Raw genomic sequence first — 25652 nt, 5'->3', positions numbered from 1 at the left:
TAATTACTGAAATTTTCTCCATGTAATTAACAGTAGAGATTGGTGCTTTTTTGGATGCTGGAAATTGAAAGAGAGTCGAAAAAGAATGCACATAATCTTTCATATGAAGTAATCTGGTGATAATGCCTGGCTCATGTTCCCACCTCTCACCCTTTGATGTTCAAACTATGCATCACATGTGAGAAGAATGACTGACAGTGTTGAAATGATGATTGGTGTCTGATGAGCTCACCAGGGCTCATCATGCAGGTATTTGAAATTTTAATCTGACTTCTAATCTTGGCTTCTAACTTTTTGATTCACCTGTTTGTTTGCCTGCAGCTCTGTGATGCTGAAAACTGCCCACCTTCAAGCCATCCCTAGAAGACAGAGTCCTTCCTATGCACTACAAACCTCTCTGCAACCAGTGTCTGCGGGCATACTTGACCCCACTTCTGATTGACTGCCATCCTCCTCCAAGATCTGGCTCACAAGGCCATTATCTGTTCCCCATGTTCCCTTATATCCCACGCATACCCACCATGAGAAGGCAGTGGAAGAGGAATTTGTTTTTGCACTACCAGCCCCAGTAACAGCTGAACAGAACATAGGACAGCTGTTCTCCCTGGTAGCCCTTGGGAATCTCTTTCTTCATCGTTTACTGCAGACAGACAGGATGATGCTGAACAGATGGAGCAAATCCTGGGCTTGGACAAGACTTCCCGTCCTTGCCACAGGGCCTCCAACAGACATCGTTGTGCAGGGAAACAGCTCCAAGAGGGAACTTGAGCATGCCAGTGCTGCCAAGGAGTATAAACTGCTCTGAACTCGAATCCTTACACAGCAAGGATGCTCTTTACATCTCCATGACTCCTATCCAAAGAATGGCTCATCCAGATGTAGGTGGACATATGGCTCAGCCAAGAACTGTGGCATTCCCCAGTGGTTGCCATCTAGGTGGTGAGTCCACCAGGACCCCAGGTTGCAGACCTTTAAATAAATTGAAGCTTGAAACACAACCTTTGTGGTCCAGTGAATAACACTGGAGTCCAAACTCTGCCTTAAACCTTATATGGGCACATCCATGTGATTTTCCCAACTATCTTTAACAGGAATAAATGATACTCAGTGGTCTGTTGATGAAAATAAGTCCAAGATTTGGTTGTTATTTCAGTAGCTCTGGCTCTGTACGTCAACAGATTAAGACTCCATTTAGTACACATTATTTTATTTTTTGTTTAGTTTTTAGTGTTTAAATAATGGCTTTTGTGACAGATGTACGTGTCACATTTACAGGCTTTTAGAGGGGAATAATGCCTCATGACCTTACACTTCTTAAGAGTCCCTCAACCACTGAACTGTGATGCTGTATACTCCAAATAATCATTTTAGCTGGCGCTGGGTAATCCCAGAGGTACATTTTGTATTAGGTTCACTTTTCAGTGATTTATTTGTAATTTCTGCTAAACCACAGTTAAAGTTATCCAGCACTTGGCTGATAGATCAGCAACGGGTAGCCCTTGCCAATGACACAGTTTTTGTGAAGGCTGATATAGCTAGGAGTCTGAGAATACAGGCAGGCAAAGATGTTGCATGTGGGAACCAAAGCCCATCATCCGTCTGAAAGCTGGCTTCCAGTGCACATTGCTGCTGCCCCTCCAGCCTTCTTTGTTGAGCCGTCGCTGCTCTGGGCCTAAAGTAAATCACCTCTGTCATCAGAGCTGGGCCTGAAAAAGGAGAAACTGGCAAAAAATATCCTTTCAGCAAAAAAGAAAGGTTGCTTAAAAACAAGTCCACGTGCTTTTGCTGTTACCACAGATTGCACATTGGTACCAGAACCATTCAGGCCCCAGGAGATATTCCTCATTATCTCTCAGCTCCATCCATCCCAGTTAGTTGTGTCCTGGGATTGTCAGCCTCATCTCCGGTCGCTTCTTGGGAGCCCTCCCCAGCAGCAGCATCCTGGTCCTGCAGCACTGCAGCAGGCGTGTCCCTAGGAGTTGCACTCCTCGCAGTGGCAGGAGAGGATGTAGCGGTATGTGGCGGTGAGCCGCATGCCACCTGAGCAGCGCAGCCTCATGGCCTTCAGCTTAGAGGTCTGGGGCCGGCAGCAGTGGCAGGTGGAGCGGAAAGGCTGCTTTAGGACAGTGCTGAAGGACACCATTGGCTCCGAGCGCGACGTCTGGCTGCAACGTCCTTCACAGCGAGCCAGCAGCACCATCTGCGAAGGAAGAGAGATGGGTTAGGAATGTCCTTCCAGTCTGGCTGACCTGTCATCACTGACCACATCTCCCCACCTTGGTGGTGGCACCCATCCCTATGCAGTACACTTTGTCCAAGAGAACTGAGGAGGTAACAAGAGCATAGAAAAATGGAGTCTTTCCTATGGTCCCAGAAACCATTACTAGTAACAAATACGGGGCCTGGTTCTCTGACAGCTGACCTTGGGCTCAAAACATTTGCAGACCTGTTTTCCAGGCACAGTGACTGCAAGCATGGCTTGCTGGCCTCAGGTTTATGGCAGCCAAAACCTTAAATCATCAGCCAGCCTAGTGCTTTGGTTGGGTATTTTCCAGTGTTTTGAGTTTATGTACTAGTGATCAGCAGAACTGGTCCTCAGGGTCAGTAAATCTCTCAATTGCTTAGAAATATAAACATATAAATTAGAAATATAAAGAAGCTTAGTTTATTGCTTCTAAAGAATTATGTTTCTGGCACTGTCTTCTGCAAAGATCACCTTGAATGTATGTTTGCAATTGTATGCATGAATGTATTATTACATCAGTTGTATTTGTGTAAAATGCATTGCATAACACAAGGCAGTGAAAACACAGACAAGCATGAACTGCTTGCGAAGTATGGGGGTTCCCTAGTGAGATCTTCTGAAAGCCAAATAGGCTCCGTGGTTCTTCTCCTGGATGCACCAGCTGAGCTGTGACCAGAATAGTTCAACTTGCACAACGAAAGGTGCTAAAGAACAAAATCCCATGGGAAGTCCACTGCTTCTGTTCCCAACAATCCCTTGTTGAGAAGTGGAGATGGCTGCAGTCTCCCAAGCTCCACATAAAACGGAAAGGACCTTTTAAAGCTGAGATGATCATGTGGTTAGAAACAGCTATTATCACCTTGTAGAGCTAAGTTTAGTACAATTTTAAGCAAATTCTTACACCTTCATGGGGAATTAAATATTATTTAATCCAGATCAGCTAATTCTGATTAACCAATATCAATTTTACACCAACTTTTTGTATCATACAAGCAAGGGCAAAATGTGATGGAGGCGACAATGTATGCACCAAAAAAAGTTGTAAGTTTATCCTATAACCAAAGAAGAAAATTATCATATTTTGACCATACTGTACACATCTCATGACTTTTCCACACAATCCAGGGGGACAACTGTAGATGTGATGGCAAACACTTTACAACATTAAACACTTCTAGTACTCTTTCACTGCACACTCTCAACTGGACATAAATAATACAAGCAGGTATATCAAATGTTTAATTATCAGAATCACTCTTCTTTAGTTAGAGTCATGTGGAAAGGTGAAAGGAAGAGAGAATATTCATGGTATCAAGTACTGCCAGCACTAATGGTGTCCTTGGGAAAAGCACTGGTTTTCAGTAATGAACATACTTTGTACATTACTTAAAAATGTATCTTCCAAGAGTACTTGCATGATCAAGTATCACTTCAAAATGCATTAACATGTTAACAACTACACTTCCAGTCAACAGAAGAAAGGTGCCTTCATGAGCTGATAATCTGGGCTTGGAACCAAGCATCTTCCACCTCAGTTTTCTTGTTGTCTCTTCAATACACTTGCCATCTTTCACAATTCCTAGCATGAATTTATTATCCCCTTCCTTTGACCATAGAATCATAGAATCAGTTGAGTTGGAAGAGACCTTTAAAGGTCACCTAGTCCAACTCCCCAGTGCTGCCTATTCATAAACCAATTCACTCATTCACTAGTAGTAATACGGTGTGAAGAAAATTTCTGTGTACTGTTGAGCTACACACCAGCTTTAGATGTATGAGCAATGTTAAGCTCCTTACTATCGGTGTATCCAGTATATAAGAGTGAAGAGAAAAGTTATCACAATATTAGCACCCAGATGAAAACCCACTTTTGTCCCTTGGAAGACAAAACTCCCTTCCCACAGCAACAGGCAAGCAGCTGGAGAAGAGTGACGTGGCTAATTCCTTTCCCACAAAGGAAAGATGGAAGGCTGGGACATGTAAAACAATTAGTTTCCTTCACTGTTTCTTGACAGCTCTCACTAGGTCCCCCACTTTGACCAGTTCATCAGATTGTGAGCTCTGTCACAGACCTCCCAAGCATCTGGCTGATCTGGAGGCTAAGGAGGAATCGAACTGCAGCCTGCAGTTACTTAGAAGGGAGTTATAAAGACAATGAAGAACAATTGTCTTCAGGTGTGGCAATAGGAGATATAAAATGGCCACCAGCTACTTTCTGGGAGCTTCAGAGAACTTCCAGAGTCTCCTCCAACCAACACTTCTATGATTCTGTGATTTCAGTCCATATGTGACAGCATACATTGCTCTATGATGGAGATGACTTCTAATGGTTCTTCTGGAGCTGGAACAATTAGTCACTTCTGGTACATTTCTCCTCAGGATTCTTTATGCCACACAGCTGTGCTCCTGTATCAGCGGGTACTTCCAGAAACACCAGAAAAAAAAAAAAAACAGCTCCCAAGGACTACAGAAGAGCTGCAGAAGTATAATTATAGGTTAGAATCTCTGTCTCAAGCTTTCTAGTGCAAAGACAATCAATATTTCTTCATTATGCAACTGCATTTCCAACTGCTTAGCAACCTTTCTCTTTAAAAACATGTTTCATTCTGTGGAGATTATAATTTTAATCTAAAATATTGCTGGCTACCTAGTTTTTCAGAAGAGTATGGTTAGTATTAAGACTGTGTAAAATAGAATTATAGACCTCTAAAATAATCTGAGATCATCTAGTCCAACTGTCCGCCTACCACCAATATTGCCCACTAAACCATACCCCTCGGTGCCACATCCACATGCTTCTTGAACACCTTAAGGCACAGCGACTCCACCACCTCCATGGGCAGCCTGTGGCAGCAAAGTTACACAGAGTTGGTCTTACATTTTATTTTTGGATTATAGTCTACATTTTTTGAAATGGCACTACACCATGCATATCAAGTCAAGCTTGCTGGAGAAATCGATTCAGATTTTCCATTTTGATGGCTTTCTAAACTTCTGAGCTAGCCTGAAGCCCTCAGCATAATTTAACCCCCTCCTCATAAATCCCAAAGAGCACCAGCAGATTTTGGCAGGTGTGCAAATGAGCTGGAAATAGCATGTACTTTAAAAGCTTTGCTTTGCCATTTAATCAATAGCACCAGCTGTTTATTGCATCGTATACTATAGCACAATAGAGATTATCGCCTAAATAATTAGTAATGATATGATGGCATGGCACAGCAATACAGTAAGTGTATATATAGTAAAAATGTGTGGGTATTTTATAACCTGATATCTGTGCCTCCTGGCTCCCCTGCTCCCCCGCACATAGTAGCCTGTTCATGTCACCTTGCAATGCTATTCACGGAAGTATAAAGCAATGCAAGGCAAGAGCAGTGAGGGTCCTGCATGCTCATTTGAGCAGTGAGAAAAGTATGGGTTTTTTTCCACTTCAGGTCAGTAATCTCATAGCCATCTGATGGCTACAGAACAACCACATTCTGGAAATTTAGAACTTATTAACTGGTTTGCTACCACTGGTATTAGTAGTCCTGTTTTCCACACTCTTCAACAACATGTTAAGGCCTGAGCGGATGTGCTGAATGCATGAGCAAAGACTTGCATGCAGCATTCATGGTCTGGTTGCAAGCAGGAATGGCTGCAATCCTCATGAGCCACCTCCTCAGAAAATGTATTCCAACATTTGCTAAACCTTTCTTCACCTGGTACCTGTCTCTCTGGCCCAGAATCTTTACTGCTATGCTATCAGTGCCAGCATGCCTCTAGCACATCTGGAGGAAGCACTTGTGATAGCTGATACTATAATTTATGAGGATCTGATTGCGATAGAAAGGCAATGGGGAAATAGCCTCAAATTGCACCAAGGAAGGTTTAGGTTGGGTATCAGGAAACACTTCTTTACAGAAAGGATTGTTAAGCACTGGAATAGGCTCCCCAGGGAGGTGGTTGAGACACCACCCCTGGATGTGTTTAAAAACCATTCGGATGTGGTGCTCAGGGCCATGATTTAGTGGAGGGTTATTAGAGTTAGGGTAGTATGGTTAGGTTGTGGTTGGACTTGATGATTTTTAAGGTCTTTTCCAACGCGAGCAATTTTATGATTCTATGATTCAGCCTAATGCATCGAAGGCCAGTGACAGAGGTCAGACAAAATCCAATACAGTCAGAAAAGTCAATACTTCATGCATTGAAACACATATTTCCTTGAATTCAAAGGAAAACATAGCTTTTCAGGAGCACATTACCTTCTTTCTTCCCTCCTTTGTTTTGTCTATATATTCTGTTACTATAATAGGCTACATTTCCAAAAGCTCTGGAAACCTATTTTCAACATCTGTTTGATGTCACAAGCAAGAGGGATTTTAATGGTTAAATTATACCTGGGGGACTTTTCCAAATGTAACAAGACTACTATCCATGTGGGTACAATTGGCAGCTTCTCCACAGAAAAATATGGTAAACGTGATGGTTGTGTAACCAAGATGGACAGCGAAAGTAATACATCTTGCAATTTCTGAAGTCATTTTAACTTGTGTAATTCTATGCTGCACTGACGGAAAACGCACAGAGTGAAAAAAAAAAAAAGAAAAAAAAAAGACTTGGTGAAGCTAATGCATCACTCCAAAAAAGGGCAAAATCTCTGACAGAAATTCAGTCCTAGGTCCAAAATGGAAACACAGTGGAAACAAGAAGTACTGCAATTCTCATAGCTACTCCAGCACAACCTTCCTTTTTTTGACTTGTTTATGTTTTATCACAGTATATACAGGAGCAGACATCACATCTAATTTTCATTAGCAAGTCTAATATTGATCTGGGTTTATATGCTAGATCCAGAACAGAAGCCATCTGTCTAGCAGAATGATTCAAATCCCTGAGACCTTAACAAAGAAAGAGCTTAACAAATAGAGAGGTTTTCTAGGAACAGTCAAAATTACCCTGCTTTGTAGGGAAACTGCTTTCATTTCCCACTCCATGAGAAAGTCATACATTTTGCAGTATTCTTAAAACATTGTGGAATTTGGAAAGGCAAAAGATGTGATAATATTTTCAAACATGATTTCCTTTAAAGGCCTCATTTAAAAAAATGTCACGGACATTTCTGCAGTTAGTTACAGAAGTTTATGTCAACAGCTTTTTTATCAGAGCTCTGTTTTAAAAGAATATGTTTTTCATTAGATTGTTTTCCTTGTTCTCATTTCCATCATTCCCAGTCTTAAATCATGTCCCTCAACACAACGTCCAAACATTCCTTGAACACCTCCAGGCTCGGTGACTCCACCACCTCTCTGGGCAGCCCATTCCAGTGCCTGACCACCCTTTCAGAGAAGTAGTATTTCCTAACGTCCAGCCTGAACCTTCCCTGGCGCAGCTTGAAGCTGTTCCCTCTAGTCCTATCACTAGTCACACGAGAGAAGAGGCCGACCCCCAGCTCACTACAACCGGAGAAGCCCCATCCTTCTTACTCCAGGGATGAACAGCCAGAGGTCAGGCTAGGACCCATTGTGCTCATCCTCTTGTTGGAGGCAGTGTGCTGAGGCAGTTGTACTTCCAGTAATGCTGGATGCTTTCCATATGGGAAGAAAATCTAGTATGGGCTAAAATCTGGTAAAAAAAACCTCTTCTGAATCACAAGTAATATATGCTTTTCATGTTTTAACTCAAGAGCAGTTGGACAAAAAGCTCTGATCTCATGCTGCTGTGGATCAGAAGTAAATATTTACACAGCATGTCAGGCAGCTTTGGTATGAGACCAGTGTTAGGGAGACCCAAGCTTGGCTGTCCCACTTGCCCATTTTGGAGGTTGTCAGCTTCCCCAGCAAGCAGAGGGTGAGCAAGACCTGCAGATGAATAATATAACCATAGAATCACAGATTGCGTTGGAGGGACCTCAAAGTCCACTCAGCCACAATCTCCTGCTGTGGGCAGGGCTGCCACCTACCAACCAGACCAGGCTGTACAGGACCCATTCAACCTGCTGCTGGGTGATCCCAGGATGTTGCCCAGCCTCTACCAGAGCCTCTCCCTGCAGCCCTTGAACATTAAGCTGAGATGATTTTCTGGTGGTGATTCTCTCTGTGCTTTATTTTACACTTTCTGTACTGCTGCTGCTAGTGGTATTGCCTTATCCCCATGCTGAACCTGAGAAGCAAATAATTCATTTGGTGTACAAAGACATTCAGGTGGTGAAAGAGTCAGCCAACATGGCGCCTCTTGACTCAGAAATGCTCCCAGGTTTACTGTGGATGGGTTTTGCTCCTATACCACAGCCAGCCTTTCTTCCCTAAAACCCCCACCAACTGTTCTGTTACATGTCCCAGCTGGTAGAAGTGCTGGCATGGGCTGCTGCTCCTCTTCATTAACGCGGGGAACTGGGTGTGTGAGGTAAAACCCTTTCTGAGGAACAGTAGGATGGCCAATGTGGAGACCACACACCTGCATATATATTGGCTTAGTTTGTTTGAAGCAAATGATGACAAGATAAATGGGACCAGCAAAGATTTTTGCATTATTTCTCCAATTCTTTTTCTCTATGCAATGAAATAAATGACTGTAGGCTACATATCTGGACTACCAGACTGCTTTGACACTAGATTTTTCAGGTTTGAAATCTCAAAGGAAGGGCAAGCTTGTGTTCCCTTCTGTCAAGCCCTAAAGTAAACATCCAATTGGCATTTTGTGTTAAAACAAAACACATTTTGTGTTGAAACTAAAGGGAAGATAAATCAGCAGTGTTTTTCACATTCTTATTTCATTATAACTTTATCACTTGATTCTTTATCTCAGAGCTTGATCTCACAAGTTACAAGTTTATGTGCTCCAATTAAACATTCACTCACAGGAGGGCTAACTGGGATAGAATCACAGAATGGTTTGGGTTGGAAGGGACCTCAAAGCCCACGCTGCCCCAACCCCTGCCATAGGCAGGGCTGCCCCCCACCAGCTCAGGCTGCACAGGGCCCCATCTGACCTGGCCTTGAGCACCTCCAGGGATGGGGCACCACAGCTTCTGCAGGGTGACCTACTCTTCATCTCCTTGGTGATGGCAGCTGAGTCCTGAGAGTGCTCCTTTGTATAACCTCATTTACTGCATGTTAATCTGACCATCGCCGCGTATTTTTCCTTCTGAAGAAGAAAGAATCAAGTGACTTCCCCTCCAGCTGATGTGTACACTCAGATGCCTCTACCTGTGGGTATATCTGTGTTTGGGTTGCAATGAATTTATACAGAGGAACTCACACAAAATGACTCATTTTAACACTTCGATGGGGGAGCAGAGCCCTTACCTTTGAGCTGCACTTGTACAGGGGGTGGCTGATGGAGTCCACATAGTGATGCCTCATGCAGCGGCTGGGATCGTTGTCGATCATGAAGGAACTGTCTGGTTTGCTGTCCACGTCTCCGATCATTGCCAGGAGCGAGAGCATGGAAATGGAAGCTGCAAGTACATGACTTCCCATTGTTGAGGAACTTCGCTGTGATAACAGCAGAGGGAGGTAGAGGATTAAAAAAACTCCAAATACTGCGAGCCAGTTCCTCTCCAGGAAAGTGAAAAGTCTGGTTTAAGTCTCTTAGCTGTCATTCTTCCTCTGGAGTTAGAGTTTGCTGAGATTGTAATCCATCAGAGAATCTCCCATGTAGCTGGAATAAAAACACCATAAATCACAATCCTGACCAAAAACAGCTCTGAAGAAAAACAGACATAAATAATAATAAGCCTCATAGGATTTTTGCTTGCCAAAATACACTCTCTGAGAGAGCATCATTCCCACTGTAGGTATGGCACGCGGCATTAGGAAGGAGATGTGTTACTTTAAGCACTGCTCCATCATTTTTTACCACAAAGAACCTTTTAACTTTTCATGTTACAAGTGTTGCAGCACCCATCTTGTTCACTCAGCAGTGTCCCTGATGGGTTCCCCTGAAAACTGGTGGTGGATAACACGGTAGAGCTTGCTGCAAATGGGAAGGATGGCATATTCACTCGAAGTGTCAAAAAGCATGTTTAGAGGCAGAGCCAGGCTGCCTCCTGCCTTACCAAAGGGAATTTCCCAGGCAGCAAATGGAGAGGAGGGAGACAGGCAGGGCTCCTGTAGAGACAAGGGACACAACCAGTCCCTGCCTGGGCACAAGCAGTTCAGTCCCTGTTAATTAAAGAATAGGATCTGAAAAACACATAGTATTCCATAATATCCAAGTGCATCCCAGCAGTCGAGTGGGGAAAACATAGATCTGCAGGTGGAATCACACACACTGCCATTCAGTCCCGAAAAGCCCTCCAGGGGAACATCTCCCTGGGCTGCTCATGGCTGTAGTCTTAAATGGGTGATTTAACTTTGCTTTTACTACAGAGAGCTACAGCATGGCAGGGCTGTGAATTATCCATCTGGAGCATAACCTGCTGGAGCAAAGAGCAGTTTTCAATTCAGCTAAAAGTGCGAAGCCTTTCTGAAGAAATCTATGACAAAAAAAGATAAAATCACTGCTTATGCAGAAACGCTCCCCAAAGCTTCTTGCCTATTTAAAGAGATGCCATGTGCCCTTACTGCCTTGCACAAGCCTTATTCAGAACAGCTTTGTGCTTTGCAGACAGTACTCTACAGCCTGAAACGGCAAGGCCTCCCCACCAGAGTGCTCAGTGATTTGTATACTGCTTTATAGCTCACTCCAACACTTTTGCAAGAGGAGCCCATAGCAGCAGTAAACACTTCCAGAGCTTGTCCAAGCTGGGAGTCAGGACTTGTCAGGCAAGGTCTCATGCTGGGAACAAATGTACGTAATTAGGGATGGTCTCTGTGTTAGACATTTATGAAAGCCTTTTTTGGTTTCGAACTATTGTTCATGCGTCTAAATAGAAAATTTATGTGACTGTATTTAACTGACAGTATTTTTTTTTCCCAGTGTCTGGTGTATAATCTGCTGTACTTAGCCATAGAAGTCACAGAAGTCCTTTCTGTAAGCAAATGTTTTACAGTGGATGTGGCAATGAAAAAATACTATGTCTTGTCAGTACAGGGAGCTTAAGCAATGCCAAACACAGGATCTCAGATATGTTTGTGCACACTCTCCTTTGTCTCAACAAATATTCCTCCAAACATTTCAGCATGACAAGACAGAAACGTCTCTATCATGGGAGCTGGGACAGAGCCCTTCACAGAAGCAAGACTGTGGTTCACAGAGATGTTGTCCAAGCATTAGCTAACAAGAGGAGTGATGCACTTTTTTTGTGTTTAACCTTTTACCTACTTTCCCATTCTTCTTTCTAAAGAGGCTGACCAAAACACTCTGTTTGGCAAGGTCTCTCTCCAGCATAGCTAACCAGTATTACACACCCAGCAACTCCTTCTCTGTCCAAGAAAATTTACTTGAGATTGGACGGTCTCATCTCATTTACCACTACATCCAGGGATCCCCATTTCCCACTCTCTCTCTGTCCCACTCTTCCTTTATTTTTTCTATATCTTTCTATGGTTTTGATCAGTATGATTTAATACAGTGAGAGAAATCTGGTGTCCTGGCTCAGTTTTCAAAGGCTTATCTCTCTAGTTTGCTTCAGGAAATAACTGAATGACACAGAGTCTGCCTCACAAAAACACTGTGAGAAAGTTGAAAAGAAGGAGGGGAAAATGTGAGAAAAGGAAAGCGTCTGTACCTTCTTTAGGATAAGCACAGCACAAAATCTGCACAAAAAGTCTTAGCAGACTCACAGCCTTTAAAAATTTCCCTGATACTTTCCTGGCAAAGAAATGAAGTGTAGCTTGGTAATAAAACTCCAATAGAAGACAAGCAGAGTGTTATATTTCTTAATAAAAAGAGACCATCTTTCTGTCTTTTGTGACCCATCTTTTGTGAAAAAGCTGTGATCTGTTGTTGATGGACATACTGGCAAAATGGGCGTGTTGGAATTGGAGGTGGGACTGCAGACAATACTGGGATATTTGCACCTCCGGTATCTACTGTCATACCTATGTGAGGTATACACATATATTTCTCAAGTACATATCCCATATACTATTGAGCTACTGGAAAAATATTTATATCTCACAGGAATATTTAGACATACAGAAGTTAGTGCCTATCTGAACCAGAGGTAAAACATTTTTTACATTGATTCTAAAAGGACTAAATATTTTCACTCAGGTACATCACTATGACATGACATTCCCGTTTCCATCTAAAACTGTGCAATAGGATATTGTTTCAAATCAGCACTCAAATTTTATTTTATTTTAAAAAAATTCTTTTTTGAAACACTGTCTGAAATTATAAAATCCTACACATTGCATGGCATCAGGAATTACATCTGTCTGTCCATCTGTCTCAAAGCAGAAGTACACTTCATCATCATTAATTGTTATAGATACACTTAAAGATGACATTTTGTGTTTTATATCATTTGGAACATACCACTTTTTTTGGGTCAAAATCAACAATTTTTGAGCTGCCTTTCTCCCACTTTCTTCTCATCTGAAAAACTGTGGTGAGCAGTCAGTCTGCCAAGCTAAGAAAGAAGGTGAAATACTTCTGTTTTACAGCATCCCATAAAGAAGAAGATGCACTGGTGACAAAAAATATTTGGCCAAAGAATGAATGAAAATCACTGCTTGCCATTCTTTCAGAATTCACTGATATGAGCATTATGTGTTGTTAATAATAGGCTTACAAGTGCATAATTCCCTAAAATTGCTTTTTTGGAACTCATATGGACATACCATGCTAAATTACAGCTGTCATTCAAAACTGCTACAACTGTTATCTAAAAACTGCAGGGAAAAATGGAAGCTATCCCAAAGCCTGACTATGCAAACATGCAATCCAAGACTGCACCACACATGAATATTGGGGCAGAGTTAAGGTTATTTTACCAACTTTGTGTTATTGTTACCTGTTCTTTGAATGCTTGAAATAAAGATTTTTTTTATCACAGTCTTAATATAATTTAAATAACAGAGAAGATGAAGATTTTTTGTTTGCTCTAAGAACGGAATAAAAATTCCATCATCTGGAATTATTTAGTCAGTTGCTTTGAGAGAACATGAACAGAAATTTTCTTTTGCTATGTATCTTGGAAAAAATCAAGAAACGAGGAATTCTCCAAAGGTCTATTGGATCTGCTCAGCTTTTACCCTGGAATATAGGAAGGGAGCAATGGAAAACCTCATTTCTGGTGTACTTCCACTTAGCTGTTCCCTGCTTTTGAGCCTGTGAATTAGGCATGCACGTATGTTCAGCTTGGCCTCCATTTGCAGAGTATTTTTTGTTCCTGAGACTCCTGCTTTATGATGATGATGCATTTCAATTCACTCAACGTCTTTCATGTTCCAGAGGCTGCCAAAATCCAGTTGGAGCAGCAATGTGTATATATAACTAAGCCCGGCCTTGCGTGTTGTGCATATTTAGTAAACACAATTACTTGGAACCTGCCATGTGGTTCCCTCATTCTCAATTAGTTATGTAAACAGACAAGTTATAAGATCACTCAGTTTCTCTAAAATCCAGCCCTAAAAAACTGTTACTAAATATGTGTGTGTGTGTGTGTTTGGACTACTGCTGCTGTCCTGAGAAAAACGCCACAGAGATCTTTATGAGGGCAAAGTGGATTTTCTGATAACTTTGTCATACCTGGAAAAAAATTACATCAGAAGAGTTGAGATTTGGGGCATCTGCACTCTGCTAAAATCTGCAGTGGAATTGTGCTATGTGGTGATCAGCAGGGCAAGGGAAGTGATTGTACGTCTCTGCTCTGCCCTTGTGAGGCCCCACCTGGAGCACCAAGTCCAGGCCTGGGGACCCCAGCACAAGAAGGAGTGTAGCTGTTGGAGTGGGCCCAGAGGAGAACACGAAGATGCTCAGAGGGCTGGAGCACCTCTCCTGTGAAGAAAGGCTGGGCTTGTTCAGCCTAAAGAAGAGAAGGCTCCGGGAAGACTTCACTGTGGCCTTCCAGTACTTAGAGTGGGCCTAGAGGAAAGCTGGGGAGGGAGTATCTGTCAGGGAATGCAGTGCTAGGAAAAGGCATAATGGCTTTAATTGAAAGGAAGATACATTCAGATTAGACATTTGGTAGAAATCCTTTACCCAGAGAGAGATGGGGCCCTGTCACAGGCTGTCCAGAGAAGCTGTGGGTGCCCCATCCCTGGAGGCACTCTGAGCCAGGCTGGATGAGGCTTTGGGCAGCCTGGTCTAGTGGAAGTTGTCCCCCGCCATGGCAGGAGAGTTGGAACTGGATGGTCCTTAAGGTCCCTTCCAACCCAAGCCATTCTATAATTCTACTGTTAGGATTTGTTCTGCAGAGTTAAGCTCTCCACTGCCATGAAAAGGGACATGAAAGGAGATGGGGATGGGAGGTGGGGATGAGCAACTGGCATGCAGCAGCCACACTACATGATCTGCTCCCAGGCCTCCTCTAGGCTCCACAGCACTTTGATGGCTTCCAGGCCACGTCACCTTCCACACTTTGCCCAGGAACTGCTTGGGTAACAACACTGTGGGACAAAATCATAGAGGTCACCATTTGAGCAATTTAATAGACCAGTTGTCTATTAACTGGGTTGTCTCATAGTAGGGACAATCTAACATGCTCTGCCTGATCCTGCTTGCTGTCACCTCAGAGACTTTATAAGATCCTGTGTATGCTTTAATTTTGTTAATAAATATGCTTTTCTTCTCATTGTGTTATTTTACTGCAGCTATTTTCTGCCAATGAGATAGTTGGCCTGCCATATGTGCATTCAAAATGCTTTTGTATTTTGTGACCATTGCGTTGTTAGAGAAAGTCAGATTTCTTCCCTCCATTTTGCCACAGAGGTAGCAAAGGGGTTATGCAGTGGCCATTGGGACATAGGACTGGCAGGGGACACTGAGGGCTGAGCCTTGAACAAGTCACAGGGGTGTGTATGCCCAGAATATAAAAGCAGTGCAGCTCTGTGCAATTCAAGAAAAAAAGGCCTGGAGGTTCCTGGCTACCAGCATGAGAAAGGAAGGAGGCAACAAAAAGGAAAATAATAGAATCACAGAGTGGCTTAGGATTGAGGAGACCTCAGAGCTCATACAGTTTCAACTCCCCTGCTATGGGCAGGGTTGCCACTCACGAGGTCTAGCTGCCCAGGGCCCCATTCACCCTGGCCTTGAACACTTCCAGGGATGGGCCATACATAACAGGCTCAGAAGAAGGGGCTTGAGCCTCTTAATCTGGATGATCACAGATAGGAAGCACATATTCTGGTCTTACTGAGGGCTGCTCTGCTCCATGGCCTGCCAGCCAGCAGCTGCAGAACATTGCCCTACAAAACCCAAGAAGAAAAAATGAATGCTAGCTCTGGACAGCTAGAAATGTCAGACACACTAGTGGGAAAATGTCTACATGTCATTTTCTGCTCTGAGGTTTTGCTAAATTGTTAGTATTTCTAAAGAAAAATACCTGTGCTGGTAAGCAGACTGAGAAAAAAAGAAAAAGAAATAAGAAAACCATGGTAGTTCATACGAAACAATGAGTCAGTAATTGCAGCACATGCAAAGGAGGAACTCATGGCTGCTGATGGCCCTGGAGCAGGGAGCTTTGGTGGCTGCTCTGCAGGGCCCCACAAGTAGGGGCACAGTGGGGGGACCGGGAGCACGAGATGGAACAATTCCAGCTGAACAGCACTCAAGCAAGCAAAGTTTCGCTCCCCTTTTCAAGTCTCCAAGCGTGTTTTCAGTCCTCCAGGTAGCTGAGAGGGGGGAGAGCTACCAGTGCTGCTGGGCAGTTGAAATAACAACGTCTAGTGGGTGCTGCGGTCTGGCGCCCAGCCAGCAGACAGGCAGGGACAAAAATGGAGAAAGGTTTTTAATACACTTGCAAAGAATAGCTACTAGTAGACAAAAGAGTGCTTGTATTTTTATTCTTTCTTTTTGCCGTCTCTAGGAAACTTTAAATAGATTGATTGGAGGCATGCATAGGATCTGCCTCTAATGAGCCCCAGAGCAGGCAGAATTGTTTAATGGTAAGGTGATGCCAGCCTTGGATTCTTTCATCAGTCTTGTGTCTTACAGAGCAGTCCTGATCATGAGTTGGGGATGGAAACAGGGAGGAATCCAGCTTTGCACTTGTTCATCCAAACAGCGCTGAATGACATTGCCCCTCAGATTCAGAGCCAAGCTATATTCAAAAGACCCCCATTTCTCCCAGCAGGAAAACAGCAGGGTAGAGGCTGCTGGGCACATGCAAATATTCCCAGCTGAGCATTAGCTATAGGATTTGCTTCAGTAATTACCTCTGTGTTAGTCTTATGACCCAACATATGGAAAAATGACTCTTGGCCAAATTACAAGTTGCTGAGAGGTCTAGGGCATTCGGGCATGTGTTCTCTTACCTGTTGGAGTGTGCTACAAAACAGTGGATGTTTCTGGTTCTCTGGCTTTCATTATACTGCTTGCCTGATGATTAGAGATTACTTTAATGCATTTACTGAAGAGCTGTAGTTATCACTAGATGCAGGAATGAGTTTCTCATTCTTTAATGTTAAGCAAAGACATCCCTGCCACCAGGACAAGCAGCGTGCTATGCAAGCTGGAGATAGCCCATGACTGAAAGAAATGTTCCCTGCAGCAAAATCCTCTCTTCTTTTATAGACAGGTGAAATTCAGACTAACATCCATGCACCTCGATTAATTACAGAACCTAAGCATTTGGCTCATGGTAGCAATTTTATGTCATCTAACAGCATTCCCCTAGGTCCCACTCTCTTTGAGCTGTGCTGCTATGACAGTAATGCGATTGTCACTGCCATGGTATGCTTAACCTTTGCCAAACCAGAGCGGAGGCATTAACTCAGATCTTCAACTCACATGTCTTAAAGGGCAGTGTAACCTGTGCTGCCTCTGCTCTGCTGAACCGACGTCTGCAGCCCCATAACAATGAGCATGAAAATGTGACAAGCGTGAGCCATAACAGTGATTGATGCAGGTAGAAAAATAACAAAGAGAAGCTGAAGAACAGCAGGGCAGTGGAATTCCTGGGTGCACTGTCTCCATGGCATCAGCAGCCAAATGTTGGGACGCCAGAAGAAAGGCTGGAATTGCCCACAATAGGAGGGATCTCTGCAAAATTCACACAGTGAAATTCCAACAAAGGGGACAAGAATTGTTGGTGTCTGAAAGTGGTAGTGCCACTGCTACCCGGGTAATGGTCCGAATTAGATTATGTGAAAAAAGAAGGAATATATAGACCGCCAGCTGCTCAAAGGCTTACTACAACCTTGCTTTTATTGTTCAGCTAAGTTAGAGGTGGGGCATCAGAAGGATTCCACGCATACCACTGCTGAGAAATTTTAATATGTTCCACACTGACACATATAAAAAGGAAATAACAGCTGATCATATCCAGCAGAGACAGCAGCATCTCTTCATATGCCTGCAGAGAAGTGTGGGCAAAGTGGGGTGCTCTTGGCCAGAGGCAGACAGCTGAGCTAACCCAGCAGCAATCCAGCATTTCTCTTGCCAACAAGCTCACAAGAGGGCTGTTGAGCAAGCAAGGAAAGAGCAAGAAAAAAAGGTGAAGCGGGCACAGCTACTCACCCCATCCCAAGATACCAGGGCGTGGGGAAGGGAAAGGAGTGGAGACGCTGCATGCTGAAGACTGATGAAAAGAAACATGTGCTTACACAACCCACAGTGTTTCGATGGAACAAGATATCACAGATCAGGCAAAAGTTGATCAGGGCTCAGCAAAAGGTTTCAGTGTTTATAGGTTGGTTGCAGTCTGAAGGGTTTTATCTTTAAAGAGTTTTTGGAAGGGCTGTAAAGTCACAGGACTCTGAGAGCTCGGTTGATGGGGCTAGGGAAAAATCCTTCATGGCAGCAAGTTCCCCTGTTGCTGTCTGCCCCAGGGTCTCTGTGCTCTGCTTTGATGTGGCCGCTTCCAGCCACGCTCAAGAGACGATTACTCAAATAACAGGGCACTGCAGTGCAGGCTCATGTAGCAAAACTTTTCCAACCCTCAGAGAGGCAAGTGCCTCCTGGTACTCAGCAGGACATTAGAGGCAGAGGAGCTTGTTCTATTTGTAATAGTAGTTGGTAGTTGTAATTACAACAGTAGTGTTAGGGAGAAACAGGATCTTTTTATAATTCTACTTTCTGTTAAACAGATGATCTTCCAGACTTGATGCAAAGACTTGTCTCAGTGGCTTCATCCAAGCTTTGCAGCATAGGTCTTCAGTTCACTCCAAAGTCCAAGAACAACCCTGGTCACTTCCTACTGCATCTGGCAGCAGACGCATCCGCAAGGGGATAGAAGCGGCCCCAGGGAAATGGGGAATGAATTTGACTCCACAAGGGCTCCCTGTCAAAAAAGTCACTGTAGGCATCGGCACCAGCCTGCAAGAAGGTGATTCACCTCCCGACCACCCTTGCAAAAAATATTGCAGCACTGGCAACTCAAACAAGCAAGAGCGTACATGTGCTGCCTAAGCCTCTATGGCACATTAGGGGTTGTTCTGTTGGGATCAGTGGCTGTTGCTGAGAACAGCCACAGTTGGGTGACTACCCAGGGTACTGCTGCAGCTAACTCTACACAAGGCTGTCCATAACAAGATTGTAATTGGAATAAACAGCGGTAACCTCTAATTATATACCTTAACTAAATGAAATTTCTTCCTGTTTTGTAAGTTGGAAACATCTTCCATTCCTTCCCCATTTGCTTTTGACCGGTAAATCCTACAGTGTATTTTTATAAAATCAGTATTACAAATAAGATTGCATTGCTGCAGCATGAATAATGTCAAGGTACAAGTCACACTGGTAACATCTGATTCAAGCTGGTAAGTAATTACTCACTAAATAGTTCTATTTAAGTCAAGGGAATTATTCATGTGCATAACTGCTCACAGATATGAATAAGGTCTCACAGTCTGGGCAAATCTGAGCATGATTAGCAATTCAACAGGAAAAAAATAGAGGTCCTAAAACATAGATTTTCTTTTGAGGAAGGACAAATAACCACAGCACTGTGATTATTGTATCCACATTCATTGACCTGCACCAGACATATGGGTTGCTTCCAGTAGGAAATAATTTTACAGCGAGGCACTGATCTGAAATGAGTTTGTACCCACTGGTGGTTTTAAATAATCATTTCATACAATCATAGAATAACCCAAGTTGGAAAGTACCCATAAGGATCCTAAGTATGCAGAGTCCTCACCTCTCAGTGACTAGGACGGGGTCACTGAACTTTAGCAACTGTAATGTTTAACAATAAAATGTTATTCTTTTGTCTCTAAAGAGCTGCCGAAACTTTAGCAAGTCACTTGTCATGTCATCAGTCAGAGGTAGAAACAAATAGGATGTATTATGGGGACACTGTGGGAGAAATTTAAATCAGCTTCAAGGGTAGGATAAGAAATCTGCTTGACAGTCCCACAGGAGTTGGTGCACACACATTGCCTTGCAAAATTGTATCTGTCACAAGAAAATTATCACCTCAAGCACACATTCAGTTTGAGTCACTACTGACACCGGAACACTTAGCTCAGGCAGCACAAACAACTGAGACTTCTCCTCACATGGTTTGTCTTTGTTACTCAGGTTCTTTTGGCTACTGAACCCATCAGTTTGAACTTTCATAGGTTGAATTCTCTTACCTGAGTCTCAGCAGAGAGACGGGGGTTTTCCTCCTCAGCGGGGCTCTCTCAGGGCACTATCCGCTCCAGAGGACTGTGCTTACACTGCTCTGCTGCTTTATCTCTTGGCTCATAACAGCAAAACTCTTCCTTTCTCCCTGAGAGGCAGAGAACAGCCATGCTCGTCCCCTGACACCGCTGCACAGAGACACGATGCCCCGGCACGCCGGGATTTCAGGGTGCCGAGAGCCTCCCCCTCCCGCAGAGGGCGGCCGGGGGTCCCGCGCAGCATCCTCCCGCCCGGGCGACCGCCCGCCCGGCCACACGCACGGCGCGTCGTGCCGAGGGTCGGCTACCTACTAAATATACCCTGCAGGGCTACAGCAAAGGCAAACGCCACGGCTTCCCTCATAGGCTTCAGCCAATCAAGGGTGGGTATGAAATCTAGCCTAATCCATAGCCAGTGCTGTCCAGTCTGTAGTAGAGCTTCCCAGAAGTTTTGATAAATAATAACGTGCAAATTAAGGGTGCTCCCGCAGAGCGTGACACACAAAGCTAGAAATAAATACTGCCTGTTGTTTTGAATTATTCTGAGTGCTGCAGCAGATGACTGGCAAGGGAAGGATGTGTATAAGTAGCAATAAAAGTAAACAGCTCAGTTTTAAAGTAGCAGGCTTGCCTGCATCCATGGCTCCCTACTGCAATGGGACAAAGCCAGTGATGGCGATAGCAACACTTGGGGCAGCAGCCAGCTTCACTCCATTCACTCCAAGCCATACAGTGACAGCCAGCGCAGAGATGTAAACAGGAAGCCAGCACACTCACAAAAGTAGAAGTTTTAGCAAGTTGCTCACACTGTGCCACCTCTCTGCTTGCTTACAGGCATCTTTCAGGAAGAAGACAGATCTAAAGGCACAAGGATAAGGAGACAGGTACTAGAGCTGTGCCCACTCTACAGTATCACGTTTTAATTAAAAGTCAGCACACAGAGAATGTGTGTTTGTCTGTTTAAGGGACTAAGTGCTCAGTTTGAGCCCATGAAACACTCGAAACCTGGAGGAAACTCTTATTTGTGTGCTTACCTTCAGCAAAGGCACTGCTCCTTCCTTCCCTCCAACTCTTCGGAGAGCTAAAAAGAGGTCCTGTTGCTTCCAGATGCTTTTGTTCTGCTGTCCCTCTGTCACATGGTTTGCCTTTTATATTTGCAACACACAAAAGTTAGGGCTGTTTAAGAGAGCGGGAGAGAGAGGGAGAGAGAATGTCAAATGGAAAAGTGCCATTGCAGTCATATATCAATCAGGGCAGCGGCAGCAGCAGCTCGCTGGCAAATGGGAATTCCACAGAAATGCAAAGCTCTTGTTATCTGAGAAATCACGAAATGCCACCAGCCAAGCTCCTCTCTGCAGGGACTTCTTATTATTGGCAAGCCAGGGAACAGGAGGAAACGTAGGCTTTTGTTGTTGTTGTTATTGTTTCAGATCTGGAGATACGTATGCAAGGGCATATGTAAGACAGCGGAATACAAGTCCTGAATAAAATTCCATTCTAAATAAATGCGCTGTGTGCAAGACAAAGCAAACCACAGTGCAGCGAGGTAAGAAAATAATCTGAAAATAATCATTTAAAAAACTTATATGTATTTGCACCTGGAAAATATCCATAGGGAAACTGCTTTTTCACTGAGTTACTCATTAATCTCCTTTTTTTTCTGAGAATTATTTTTTAGATTTTATGTGAACTGTGATTGATCTCAGATATCTTAAATTCAAGCTGTGCTGCTTTACTGCAATTTGTCACCTAAATCATCTGATGTTCTCGGGTTTCCCAGTTGAGTAAGCAGCCAAGTGTTTTCTGTATGAATGTTTGTGTGCAAATCTGCAATCCAGGCGCTTCAGATGATCAGCCCCCAAATTCTGAGAGGAAATGCTTTCCTTCAAAACTTTTACACAAATATTGCCTTTTACGCAAAAATGAATGCCCTGGAAGGCTGAAGGTAGACTCCATCCAGTGGAGAAACCTACTTACAATGAGAACATCCCAAATACATTTGTCTGTGCATGGCTCTGGATGCACTAAACCTCCTTTTTGACTCCCACAGTGGAGCATGTCTTCCTTCCCTTTGGAGTGCCCCCTAGTCATCCTGAGGCAGTATGGAGCACGAGGAAGAGCAGACCTTAGCTGGTTAATTAAAAAATAGGCGACATAGCTGGCCATTCACAAGCAGGATCTGTTCAGAGGCACTGGCCAGCAGATGGACGGGGTCCTGTGTCGATTGTGTTTGAACTCTAAAGGAAAGTTGGTATTTGATGGATGATGTTATTAACTAAATGTCTTATGTAGCATTAGATCAAAGAACAGATGGAAATTATGCCTTAAAAATAGAATAATCTAAAAGGGGAATGGCTTGTAGATGAGTAAGCATCATGGAAACAATAAAGAAGACATTCTTTGGCTTGCCTTGCTGCAGAGCCAGGTTTGGCTAACAGGATAAAAAATTGATCCACTTAGGACTCACATCCTTAGGACATGAGTTTTCCTGAACACTTTCCCCTCATATTCAGTGCTTACATTGTTTTGCCTCTTTAGTCAACCCTGGGCTTCTCTCACTGACCATGTCTGTATGGGCTCTCTGCCTCCTTTGTTGTGGATACCCAGTATGGATGACAGCAGAGCTCAGCATCATCTTCACTCACTTGGAGCTGCAAGCTGACATGCCACCCACACTCTGGCACTGCGCTTACCTTAAAAAGACTATTCAGAACAATGCCTTTTAATTTAGCCTACACCTGCTTTTTAAACTAAAGGCAATGTCCCTTTGGTCATTCAGCTGCCATGTCCACTTGTCTCTGTTTATCTATGAGAAGGAAAATGGCTCACATATCTGGTTGCTCACGTAAAGGACCTGCAATGTCCAAGACAAAAGGCACACTAAGAAGCTTCTGGATGAAATCTGCCAGGAAACAGTACATAACTCTCAGTCCTTACTGAAAATTACACTCCTTGAGTTCTAAAACATACAGCATAGGTTTGTGTAGTTTGTGTCATCTATGGGAGAGAATATTCTTATTAGTTACTTGTTGGGTGCAAAGCACACGTTAAATACCCAATAATTAGCAATTACCTGTCAAACAGTGGTATTTCTGAGAAGTAGTGCTTGTCTGGTTTCTGCCACAGAAACAATTTCCAAATGCAGGAAAATCTGCAGATATTGGACTAAATTTGACAACAACAACAACAAAAATTGCATTCACTTTTTCATCTCCAGCTTCAAGACCACATTTGGCAAGAAGTGGAAGTTAATCAGCAGTTGATTAACCTCATAGGTTGGTGACTTACAATCTGACACTCCCATTCGTGGTCTGAATTAACTTACATATGATTGAAAGCACAAAAGTAAAAGTACAAAAAATAGCCTCCCCCTCCTCCTCCCAAAAGAACTATAGAATCATAGTATCATAGAACCATAGATTCGCTTATGTATGAAGGGACGTTAAATATTGTCTAGTCCCAACTCTCCGCTGTGAGAAGGGCTGCCACCCATCAGATCAGGCTGCCCAGGGCCCCTTCCAGTTCCTTCAGGACCCTAAAACGCACGGCCTCATAGATTTGTACATATTCAGTCTCATGACATGGTCTCAAACTCATTCTGCTCTTACAGTCGGAAGATTTCTTGACTCCATGTCCGTTGAAGCCAGTTCCTCTTTCTCACTAATCAAATGGAGTACACTCTCCTTTGTCTGTCTCTTCTGCCTGATGTATCTAAATAAACCCTTCTTATAATTTTCCACATCCCTCACCAAGTTTGGTTCCATATCACCTTGGGTTTCTTGGTTCTGTCTCTGCATGTCCGGACAGCCACCTTATATTCTTCCCAGGCCACCCATCCATGCTTCCTCTGCCTATTATTTTTCCTTCTTATCCCTCAGTTTGACCATCAGGTCCTTGCTCAGCCATGCCCATTTCCTGTCTATGGCCCACAACTTTTTCATAATATTTCATAAATATTCATCTTCTCTCAACCACAGTAACTTAATCCCTCCCATAAAAACAGTCATTTAAAATAGAAAAAGTGCAAAGCACAGATCAGAGATACGTTTTCAGAGATGATTAGACATATGAAATGATCAGATATTTTATAAGATGTCCTGCTCCCAACTCAATTTTAATCAGAGATCCCTTCATGGGGAGTTTATCTCACCTAGCAGCCATCATCTGAAAACTGAGTGTATTCCAGTGGCGAATAGAGTTTCCATCTCAAATTTCTTTCATTTCAGGACAGTTTAAAATAGTCATCAACAACAGTCTTTCTCCCTGTGAGCACCAAAGAATACTTTGCTGACAGTCAGACTAAATTCCTATTTTTTAGATAGGTAGAATTAAATTGGATAAATCCACCATTGAAGACTTAGGCTATAGCTTTGAAGAGAAGGAGATTCACCTCTGTGTAGAGCTCTACCAGCATCCCTTACCGACTCCCTTACCGACTCCATGAAATGCATTGTGAACCTGAAGTCTTAGTATACTTGCTTCTATATTCCATCTCTGTATGCACCTACAAAACTCATGTCCATCCACAGAAAAAAATAACCATTACCTATAGTTCAGTACAACTGAATTCTCTGCCCCACTGACATCATCAAGCATCATGTTGACTCCTCAGAGGAGTGGAATTTCACCTCTACAGAGTGTGCTTGTTGTGAATGAAAAGTATTCAGAATTCTGTAGCAAAAGAGGCATGTTTCAATTTGAGGGATTTTCCAGTGCTGCCAGTTCATAACATTCCATGTGTGATTGTTGCATTCTCAGAAATGTGGATAACAGACATTCATATCATCAAATGTACTGTCAGAAAAGGACCACTTGGTATCTGTGATGGTTGCATTTGTGAAGACCATGAATAAATATGCAAGGATAACTTTTAAATATAGACATGTTCTTATGCACAGACACAAACATGTACCCTACTGCTGCAAACAGGTAGGATGCATAGGAATACAGTCCATGGAAGGATTATATTTTGTTTAATTATTGAATTGAAAAAGGGCAGATTATATTAGAGACATGACCACTGGTAGTCTTTTTATAGCTAGAAATGCAGGGAGAAGTGAAAGTATTGCAATGATGGAGAAGGATCTACAGTAACAAGCAATATAATATTTATATATTCAATATACACATATATTGTACAGAAAAAAGATATCCAGAACCTTTAGAGAAACTATTTTCTACCATTTTAATAATCCAAACAGGTATTAGATAATTAATTCTGGTACATAAAGTTACACACCCATGTACAACAACCCAGGATCAAGCAGCACAAATGTCCGTTCAGGTAATTTCTCTTTTTCATGTCTCATGTCATTCTGTCATGTGTTCCCTCAGATTAATTTTGCAAAGTTATTTAAACACCTAACTGCCTATTCTACAACTTAAGTGCTCCTCTTGTTTTAATGTTTTTACATATACATGAATGTGCGTTAAGAGTATCTGGAAGTGTTTATTCCGTGGCTTACACATATTACATTATTATATAGCAAGGCTTCCTCTATTTAGGGAGCTATAAAGAATAATGTGAAAATTAGGCTTGAACTATTTGCTTATTCATTTTATTGCAGAAGTCAGAAAGACATATTGCCTGAGAAATATACTCATATTTTTTTTCAACTAACATGAAAATGATTCTGCGCTATGACCTGAAATCGGTGTCCCCCAAAATTGGTGTCCCCTGATGCCTTCACAGCAAGCAGTAGGTTCAGGACATGGACACGGAGGGCTCTCTTGCAATATGCTGCCTACAAATCCGTGATAAAAAG

General features: G+C 43.0%; 1 protein-coding gene across 5 annotated transcripts; it reads right to left on the bottom strand.

Moving 5' to 3' along the window:
- Positions 1-1190: 1190 nt before the first annotated feature.
- On the bottom strand, positions 1191-21010 carry NDP (NDP, norrin cystine knot growth factor). Of its 5 annotated transcripts, XM_015300447.4 has the most exons (5): positions 20922-21010; positions 20665-20745; positions 19861-19997; positions 9532-9886; positions 1191-2200 (listed from the first exon to the last, which is right to left on the bottom strand). In XM_015300447.4, exons 4-5 carry the CDS (start codon positions 9703-9705, stop codon positions 1973-1975), a joined length of 402 nt encoding a protein of 133 aa, XP_015155933.1. In that variant the 5' UTR covers positions 9706-9886; positions 19861-19997; positions 20665-20745; positions 20922-21010; the 3' UTR covers positions 1191-1972. The 5 variants fall into 5 exon arrangements, with proteins under 5 accessions (XP_015155933.1, XP_015155927.1, XP_040554545.1 ...); XM_015300441.4 differs by lacking the exon at positions 20665-20745; XM_040698611.2 differs by lacking the exons at positions 20665-20745; positions 20922-21010 and adding an exon at positions 17798-17858 and having other exon boundaries at positions 19861-20177.
- Positions 21011-25652: the final 4642 nt, after the last annotated feature.

Source organism: Gallus gallus, chromosome 1, assembly GCF_016699485.2.
Source record: "Gallus gallus isolate bGalGal1 chromosome 1, bGalGal1.mat.broiler.GRCg7b, whole genome shotgun sequence".
In the NCBI taxonomy this organism is placed as follows: Eukaryota; Metazoa; Chordata; class Aves; order Galliformes; family Phasianidae; genus Gallus; species Gallus gallus.
Note: the sequence above shows the minus strand (reverse complement) of the source record. Positions and strands in the feature narration are given on the sequence as shown.